Source organism: Medicago truncatula, chromosome 7 (assembly GCF_003473485.1).
Source record: "Medicago truncatula cultivar Jemalong A17 chromosome 7, MtrunA17r5.0-ANR, whole genome shotgun sequence".
NCBI classification, from domain to species: domain Eukaryota; kingdom Viridiplantae; phylum Streptophyta; class Magnoliopsida; order Fabales; family Fabaceae; genus Medicago; species Medicago truncatula.
The window spans coordinates 28,729,631-28,739,192 of record NC_053048.1 but is presented as its reverse complement, the minus strand read 5'-3'; the positions used below and the strand labels follow the sequence as shown (position 1 = coordinate 28,739,192).

Genomic DNA, 9,562 nt, shown 5'->3' with positions numbered 1-9,562 from the left:
AATGGGTATAAAAGCTTAAATCCTAAATGGTATCTAAAAGTCAAACTCCTTTATTAAAAAAAGCACAGATCACCAAACATGAGAAAAACCATAGCAGCCTTAAATGGCAAGGATCTTAAGAATATTCAATAGACTAAGCTACATGGAAATGATTACAAAATTACCCCAAAAGTTCAAAACTTTAAGTCTCTCATAATGATTACAAACACCACAATATAATCAAGATTCAAGTATAAGAAATTTGAAAAGGCTGGAAACATTGATATAAAACTTTAATCCGCAAAATACAGTCGCATCTTATCAAAATAACCATGATATAAAACTCATGGTTGAAAACATTGTCAAGATTGGAAATGTTGACCATGGTATGAAGCTTTTGTTTTGATCAAAAGCATGTTATTTGAATCAATTATATATAAAGGCATGGCTGAGTTAAATATATTATTGCCAAATAAATAGAAATAGTAAATTAAAAGATTTTTGTGTTAAAATGATTCAAAAGCTTGATTTTCTTTCTTGAATGATTAAGCAATCAAAAGCTGGTTATTTCTAAATAAAAGCCCAAAATATATAACAAGAGATACTTTGCTACTCCCTGACAATTCACAAAACACATAGTTTGTAGAAACTTTTAAAAATTTAAGAGAAAGAATTTGATTGTTTTGCTGATACTATACTATGCATTACAACATTTGAAGAAGATGAGGTTCTATTTGGCCACTTTGAGAGAGTTGTAATACCCAACAACTCCACGCCACTTTTGTATTTAAATTTAGTCAATTCTAAGAAACCTAAGTGAAATAAATTATTTTTTGAGCTGACAACTAAAACTAGTATTATGCAAGAAAGCATTATATTTTTTGTAAAAAAATAAAAAGCATTATATTTGTTTAATTCAATTGTAGATATTATTGGTAATTTCTCAACACCAAAAAAAACAATACTACCGAGTTAGCCTTCCTTTGTGAGACATCATTAGTTTTTTTTTTTTTATCAAAGTAAATCAACTATTATCATTAATCAACTAGTGTTCAATATAAGAAGGATAAAAATAAAAAATACGGTAACTAGTTCAAGAACAGGCCGCCCTAGCTAAGCTATGAGCAACCATGTTCGCTTGTCTCCTAACAAACATCACCTCGAAGTTGGAATGTAAAGATAACTGAAAAATAATACTAGAAACAATAGCATAAAATTCTGAATCACCATGGCCCGGAGACGATAGCGCTTGCACTAGAGTAGCTGAGTCGGACTCGAAGACAGCCCGGTCCCATTTGTTCCCAACGGCAAAGTGAATGGCATCGAGTAAGGCAACCACCTCCCCCTCCAAAACTGTCATATTTGCTCGTTGCCATTTCGTCTGAGTCCGAATGAATTGCCCACGGGAATCTCTAACACAACACGCGAAAGATGTAATATGTTGACGGTCATGAAACGCGGCATCCACATTGCACTTAAACCACGTCTCACGCGGCTTCTCCCAAACTGAGTTGTTAGCTTGCACTCTATTCTGCCCGTGTTGCACAACCGATGATGAGGGTTGTTTATGAACCTCCTGTCATTGCTGCCATGCATCTAGTGTTGTCCTCCCAATGCTTGTTGAAGTGTGATGAGCGTAATTCCAAATGACATCGTTACGTGCAGTCCAAATTTGCCAAAGAAGTAAAGCCACCCGACCAGCTGTGTCTCGATTTTCGGAACAACATATGTCAAAAACAAAATCTACCAAACCACTTGCAGTGCCAACTCGTGATTGCAGCACATTCGAAAGTTCTGCCCAATACCAACTCTCATGCGCCACCGTACAACCCACAAACGCATGCCAATCATCCTCAACAGTCGTATCACACCACGGACATAGCACCTCACATTGTACATGTCGTGATTGTAGTCGGAGACGCGTCGGAACACACCCCCTACAGATTCTCCATAACAAATTACGTGCTTTATGAGGGGAGTTCACCTTTCAGATTCTATGTCATTCTCCTTCAACATGAAACCGATCATTAGTTTTATTTATGAAGAAATATATAATTGAAAAGATAATGGAAAAAAATAAATAAAAATTGCGACAAAGGTCAACCACTAAGAAGCTTTAGTATTCAAAAATTGAAAAGATAATGAAGTGAACTATACACGTTGGAGACGAAACCTACCTAAAATGCTGCCACGACTGGACAAAAAGCAGTATTTGTTAGTTTGTGATACAACTCTAGTAGTCAGTCAATGGTATCCATTATCTTTTAATCAAGAGTTTTTTTTTGACAAAAAAACTATCCTTTTGATTTTAAAGTAGTAAAAAAAAGTAAATAATTTGAGGAGAAAATTTATGTCGTCTCTGTATGTATAAAAGATATATGAATTATTAACTCTAGTTAATTTTTCTGAGGATTATAAGCTCTATTCTTTTATGGTAAAACTTGCAATATTTAAAATAAAAAATTAAATGAGAATTTTCTTTGCTTTGGCCAAAGGAACATCCCTTATTCCATTGAACTTAGTTCAATTGGTAGCGATAATGCATAATATATGTAAGGTTTAAAGTTTGAATTTCGAACATCACAAAAAAAGTCACTTTAAAATCAAATTTATCTTCTAAATCCGTAATATTTTTTTGAAGAATTCTAAAATTATAATATTAATAATGACGTTTAAAAATAATTGTAAAAGCAATTAAAAATTGTAAACAAAAGCAAAAATTGATTTTGTTTTTTTTCCGACGAATGGTCTTTGCAAGTTGTTCGCTACCATTAAAAATGTATATTTACTTTTAAGACAAAAAGAATTGTAAAGTTTAACAAAAAGAGATAGGAGGGAAGTACAATTCAATTTATGTGAAACTAGTGGATTGCACTCTGTGATGAAAGCATGTTATGTACTTCATATTTAATGTAGTAGTTAATTCGTTAGGAAGAGAAAATTTGTCCCTCATAAATATAGTTCAGTTGTCAGAGACATCACGATAAATATCAGATATATAATTCAATTGACAAACATATTCACTTTAAAGATGGTGAATATTTTTGTCGCTAAATTATTTGGAAATAAAAAAAAAAAAGAGAATATAAATAGAAGATACCAGTATTAAACATCTTCTGCATACAACTAGTACTTGGTTAGAAATTATTTGTAAATAGACCATGAAACCATCCACTTCACAATATTATTTCAAGTTTGCCTCAGCCACCAGACCTCTACAACTAACTCCTCATCATAATCACCTCACCCACCCCCACATCAAGACAACAACTTCAAGAATTATATTAGTTGCAGTTAAGATGTTACAGACCAAAAACATGTACAATCTCATAAATAGGGGTGACCAAATAGATTGATTCAATGAATTTGGATTGGATGGTAATACATGGATCAAAACAATTCAATTATAATTCACTAAAAATTTAAGAATAAAATTCAATATTTTCATCATCCACTAAATAAAATCAAATTTATGGATGAGATATCCAATCCATCCATATTGTGTTACCTTCTGGTGTTTTTGGTTCAAGATGGTGTTTATGATTAAGGTTATTTGATGTATATACTATTAAGGAGATTCAAGGTTATGGGAGGTGGGGAAATTTGGAAAAATATTGTAAAGTGGAGGGATCAGTTTGTAATTAATTTGACAATGGTGTGGTTCACTACGACGAGGGGCAGATCACAAGAAAAACTAATATACCCCTATATATTTTACACTTTAAACTCCTATAATTTTTATTTTGTACCAGTAGCCGAAGAAGCTCGAGAACTCAAAATGTGAACCCCCTGGACTACGGTCCTGGATACGCACGCTACTCACCACTTGGTGGTGCACACTAGACTTAGCCTTACAAGGAAGATCAAAAAGTAGAACATCATCCACATAGACAATGCTACAGTTTTATATAGACATGGTTCAACAGCAATAAACAACTTAAGGACCACAAGAACTGAATTTTCTAATGTGCCTCAAAATACAACCATACAAAAAACAGCAGAAACTATACATTGCTTACATAAATACGGTTCACATTACAACCACCTATACCTCTAAACTTTTTTGCGTTCACGTTACATATGCCGCGTCACAAAAAACTCAAACATGAAGGAGAGAAGCAGACGGTCTAGGATAAGCAGAAGCCTTTCTAGTAGCATCCGCATTACCTTTGCCGGATGCATTGAGGCCGAGGTTGGAATTGCGTGCACGGTGATCAGAACCTTTCTTCTGACTGTCCTTTGGTTCCTGAAGCTGCTCCAATGTTTTAACAACCTCGTCCATATTTGGCCTTATTCTGGGCTCCACAGATAGACATTGTGAAGCAAGGGCGGCCGCAGCATGAGCTCGGCTATGTGAATATTGACCTTCGAGTCGTGGATCCATTACGCGAAAAACTCTGCGTTTGTTGGATAGGTAAGGCTTGGCCCATTCGACTAGGTTGTGTTCTCCGGATGGCAGGTTCTTGTCTATGGCACGTCTTCCTGATATAATTTCTAGAAGAACTACTCCAAAACTATATACATCGCTCTTTGCAGTAAGATGGCCTAGCAAAACAAAAATTATTCAGTGATGAAAGTTTAATTGGAATCACTTATTACTTAATATGGAAATCTATAAAGCCGCTTAGATGTAATCAAATCACATGAGAGGGCAGAAAACTAGGTGAAAATTGCAAGAGAAGATTTCATGATGAAGTTAACGATTGTGCAAATTTATCAAAAGTAAAATGGTACTGGTGAAAACCTTCGTCATTGCTATTCTGTAAAAACCTTAAAGATTCAGGGAACTACTCCCTCCGGTCCTATTTATAAGAGAATTTTGGGTCAACAAAAGTTGATGTATCTATTTAAAAATTCAGTCCAAATACATTCACTTTTGTTGACCTAAATTTCTCTTATAAATAGGACCGGAGGGAGTATTATAGTATTGTAAATAACCCTGCTGGTAGAATAACTGAGTAAATACAGCTCAAGAAAATTTGCGTATAAGACAAAAGAAAGTGACCAGAAAAAGTCTTTTGATAATATCGTCTATCAACCAGAACAACATTGTTAATGACCTCTGTAGCACCAACACCTTTGATCATAGACGTGTTTGGTGTCCAACACACGTTGGTGTCCAACACATGTTGGTGTCAGACGCTGCCATGTGTGATTCATTCAGTTAATTTATTTTCTCACATTATTGTTAGTGTCTACGTTTCAGTATTGTGTCCATGTCAGTGCTTCATATAATTAAAGAGAGAAAACCGGTGGAGGAAATAGCAGAGCTGTTAATACCTGTTGCTAGATACTCTGGTGCCGCATATCCACGGGTTCCCATGACCCGAGTTGAGACATGACTTTTATCACCAGTTGGTCCATCTCTTGCCAACCCAAAATCAGAAAGTTTAGCATCATAGTTCTGCAAAGCCCCAGGACATGAAGTTAAGTAAGCAACTACTCAATACATTATATTCAACAACAAAAAGGTCATGCTAAAGTTGAAATTATGTACTCACAGAATCGAGCAGTATATTCGAAGTTTTGAAGTCACGGTATATGACTTTAGGTTCTGTACTATGGAGAAAAGCAAGGCCTTTTGCAGCTCCGAGGGCAATTTTCATTCGCAAACTCCAAGAGAATGGTTGAAAATAAGAACCTCCTGTATTGAAGATGATGATTTCAAGCGACGTTAGTATTAGAACATATAGGATTAAGTCACTATTGAGGGTAAAAAAACTTTTACAGGCATAAAGAAGGAATAAGGAATTTATAAATTCAACTGAAATAGTAGATACTCACGTCGAAATAGATGATTTTCCATGCTTCCCTTTGGCATAAACTCATAAACCAGGAGCCGATGTTCATCCTCAAAGCAGTATCCTATTAATTTGACGAGATTAGGATGCTGAAGTTGCCCGAGATAGTTGATTTCAGCCTGAACCGAACAGCACAAAACATGAAGACTGTTAACAAATTATGCATTACACAATCATTAATGGACATCGGTTGAACTTCAGTACGACTAGTTAAGTACACCCAAAGTGAACTGTTTTAGTAATTGGATTTAAGCAACACGATAATGACATTGACACAGACATTGATAATAATTTGAAAAATGGAAAAATTTGAATGTAACTGCATGTGTCGGACATTGGACATGTCTTTAATCTAAAGCCTAAGTGCTAAATAACTATCAGTTGCCTAGAACTTTGTTAATATACAATGAATTATAATATAAAGCCGAAAGAATATGCATCAGCATCAGCATAAGAGAGAAACTTAAGGAGTGCCGAAAGAAGAAATGATACTTACCAACCATTCTCTATGACCCTGATGCCCTTCTTGGTTAAGCCTCTTCACAGCAACAATAATACCCATTCCTGGTTTGGTTGCAGCATGTGAATGCTCGTCAATCCAGCCTTTAAAAACTGAACCAAAACCACCTTCCCCCAAGACACTGTCCGGCCGGAAATTTCTCGTAGCCGCTCTTACTTCATTGTAGCTGAAGCTTTTCAAGTTGGAAGATTGCAAGATTTCTCCCTCACTTCGAGAAGTGACCGATATAGAGGCTGATGAGTTCCTGCTAGTTGAGCTGATGTCATGGCCACTTCTGCTTACACTTCTTGAAGTGAACCCTACATAAAAAATGCCAATAAACAAAAAATTCTTAAAAATAATCACAACCATCATTGGCCTTGAACCAAACACAATAATCACTCTTACGCCATGTTTGGATAAACAACTTATGTGCAACTTATAGCACAAGGGCTTATTTCTATAGCAAAGATAAAATAAAGTTAAATTGTTTTTGTATCAGCTATAAACTGTTTTCATAAACCATCTTAGAGAACTTATGGAAATAAGCTGAAAACAGCTTATATTATCATAAGCTGTTTTCATATGTTCTCATTAACACTCTCACAATAAGCTCAAATAAGCCAATCCAAACAGACCATTAATACCAAATTCACATCAACTCTCTCAAAAATCCAAGTCATACAAAAGTTCTCCTAAACAGTCTCACAAAATTTATGACAGTAGATAAGTTCAAATAAGTCAATCCAAACAAGCCGTTAATACCAAATTCCATGAGCTCTCACAAAAATCCAAATCATACTTATCTTGTCTCAACAAGAAATCCCCTCAGACTCAAATCACAGTAATTTATTTCCCAAACCCAAATTATATCACAGAAAAGAAAAACCTTTCATCTAATCAATTTAAAACAGAATCAAAATCCTAGGAGACACATTTATAAATTATTTGTAAAATTATACTGAAATTATCCCAAAAAATTCACTCCTAAACCAAATTGACCCCAAGTAAAGTTTCTAAAAGGGTTATAAAAGCTAAAATCCAAAAGGGTATCTGAAAATCAAACCCCTTTATTAAAAAAGCACAGATCAAAAAATCTGAGAAAAATCATAGCAGCTTTCACTTCCTAAGATCTCAAGAATATTCCATAGATTCAGGTACATGAAAATGATTACAAAATTACCCATAAAGTTCACAACTTTAAGTCTCTCTCTCTCTCTCTCATAATAATAATAATAATAATCATTACAAAAAGAATCAAAATTGAAGTATAAGAAGATTCATCAAAACTAACCTGTGTTTGAAGGACTCACAGACTTAACCTTATTACTCCAACAAGCACCCATCAAACAAAATCACTGATAAAAGTTTAAGGCTTTTTCAGATGCAATCATGCAAGTAAAATTCATGAAATGGGTACAAAAGGGTAGAAACAAAAAAATAAGAAGAAAATAAAATAAAATAAAAACACCTTTTTTTTATTGTTTATTGAAGTTTTGATGAGAAGGATCTTAGAAAGAAGAAGAAAGGGTCAAAAGAGGAAGTTTGTTAATGGAGGCTTTTAATAATGATGGGTTGTAGCTTTTTGGACTTAGTTTTGCTAACAAAGAGAAAAGTAGAAATAGAATAGAAGATTGACTTCACCTTTACCTAAGTTTCTTTTCTTTTTGTCTTTTTCAATCCAACAAACATTTTTAGTTAAGGAATTTAATTGTTAATTATGTGTATGTGTATTTTTACTAGTTTAATTTAAGGAATTTAATTGTTTTTTTTAGGGTATTAATGAATTTAATTGTTAATTATGTGTATTTTTATTTTAGTACTCCCTCCGTTTCTAAATATAAGCAAAAATAATTTTGTATGTTCATTCATTTAATGATGTAAACAGTTCACATATATTACTTTCTCTTGGAAATTAGCCAGAGGGGAAGGACTCAATCATAAATAATACTCAAAGCTAGAAAACATTCAGTTTTAATGAGTGAAGAATAGTCTTTAAAGCGAAGTCTTCATTTAATCAAACATATCTTTTTAAAAGATTTAGGAAAGGGTGGTATAATTTATAATGTCTAATTTAATATATCAATCATATCTTTCAGTCTTTTATTGAAGTCTTAATTACAGAAGGCTGACTTCCCTTGTTGCTGTGACACTTTACGGCTTACCGTCTGGAAAAGGTTTTGAGGATGTTCGACTCTTAATAGGTGACTCGTCTGCAAAAGGGTACGTATGCTTTAACATTAGATCCGGATGAACTACATACATCATTAAATGAATGGACATACAAAATCATTTTTGTTTATATTTAAAAACGGAGGGAGTACTAGTTTAATTTAAGGAATTTAAATTGCTAATTATGTGTATTTTAGTATACCCTCCGGTCATTATTATAAGCAAAACTTTGTATTTTAGATTTATTCATTAAATGATGTATGTGCTCTATAATAAAGACCACATATGTTATGTTATTTAATGAAAGAATCGAAAATATAAAGTTTTGATTATAATTATGACCATAGAGCTTAATCTGTTCCATTGCCTTTGTGGACCAATCCTTACTTGGTCTTACCTTATTGGGTCTTGGTTTGTCGGGTCATGTAAGTCCGGAATATATAATGTCAAAGTTGTGTGCTACGGAACATATAATCCTTACTAGATAATGAGTTTTTTTTTTTTTTTTTTTTTTTTTTTTTTCCTTTTACTAATAGTGGAAAGTTAGTCGTCAATGATGTACACCCTCAGTTATTAATATAAGCAAAAATTTACTTTTTAAATACATTGAATTAATGATGAATGTACTCTTTATTATATGTCATATACATCATTAATTGAATATATCTAAAAATTAGATTTTTGTTTATATTAGTGATCGGAGGATGGAAGACTTTTCTTATAAATGATGGAGCAAGCCAAGTGAACAGTTGCAATCTAAATTAATCTTAAAATAGGTTTTTTTTCTCCCTCTTTTTAGTAGCTATCTACAAAACTCCCTTCATAGAGGAGCAGTTATAATTTTTGCATATTCGATCGTTTTTGTAATGGACGAAAGTTATAGAAAGGAGTTTAGACATTCATTGATTTTGGTTCGCTAAACCAAAAAGTCTATTAAATAAAAAATTTACACAATCTAAGTGTGATTTTAGAGAGTTTAGAAGAGCTTCAATATCTTCAAAAAAGAGCAGTAGTTGGAGGCAATGGCGGATCTCTTTGGAATTTCATGGATGTCATGGCTTCCCCAATTTAAAATTAAATAAAAAATTACACAAGTTTTATCCAAAGAAAC

General features: G+C 33.4%; 1 protein-coding gene across 1 annotated transcript; it reads right to left on the bottom strand.

The window, feature by feature from the left end:
- Positions 1-3,842: 3,842 nt before the first annotated feature.
- Positions 3,843-7,913, bottom strand: LOC25498476 (receptor-like cytoplasmic kinase 176). The gene is made up of 6 exons (XM_024770627.1): positions 7,574-7,913; positions 6,277-6,599; positions 5,764-5,899; positions 5,481-5,623; positions 5,260-5,383; positions 3,843-4,524 (listed from the first exon to the last, which is right to left on the bottom strand). Exons 1-6 carry the CDS (start codon positions 7,623-7,625, stop codon positions 4,079-4,081), a joined length of 1,224 nt encoding a protein of 407 aa, XP_024626395.1. The 5' UTR covers positions 7,626-7,913; the 3' UTR covers positions 3,843-4,078.
- Positions 7,914-9,562: the final 1,649 nt, after the last annotated feature.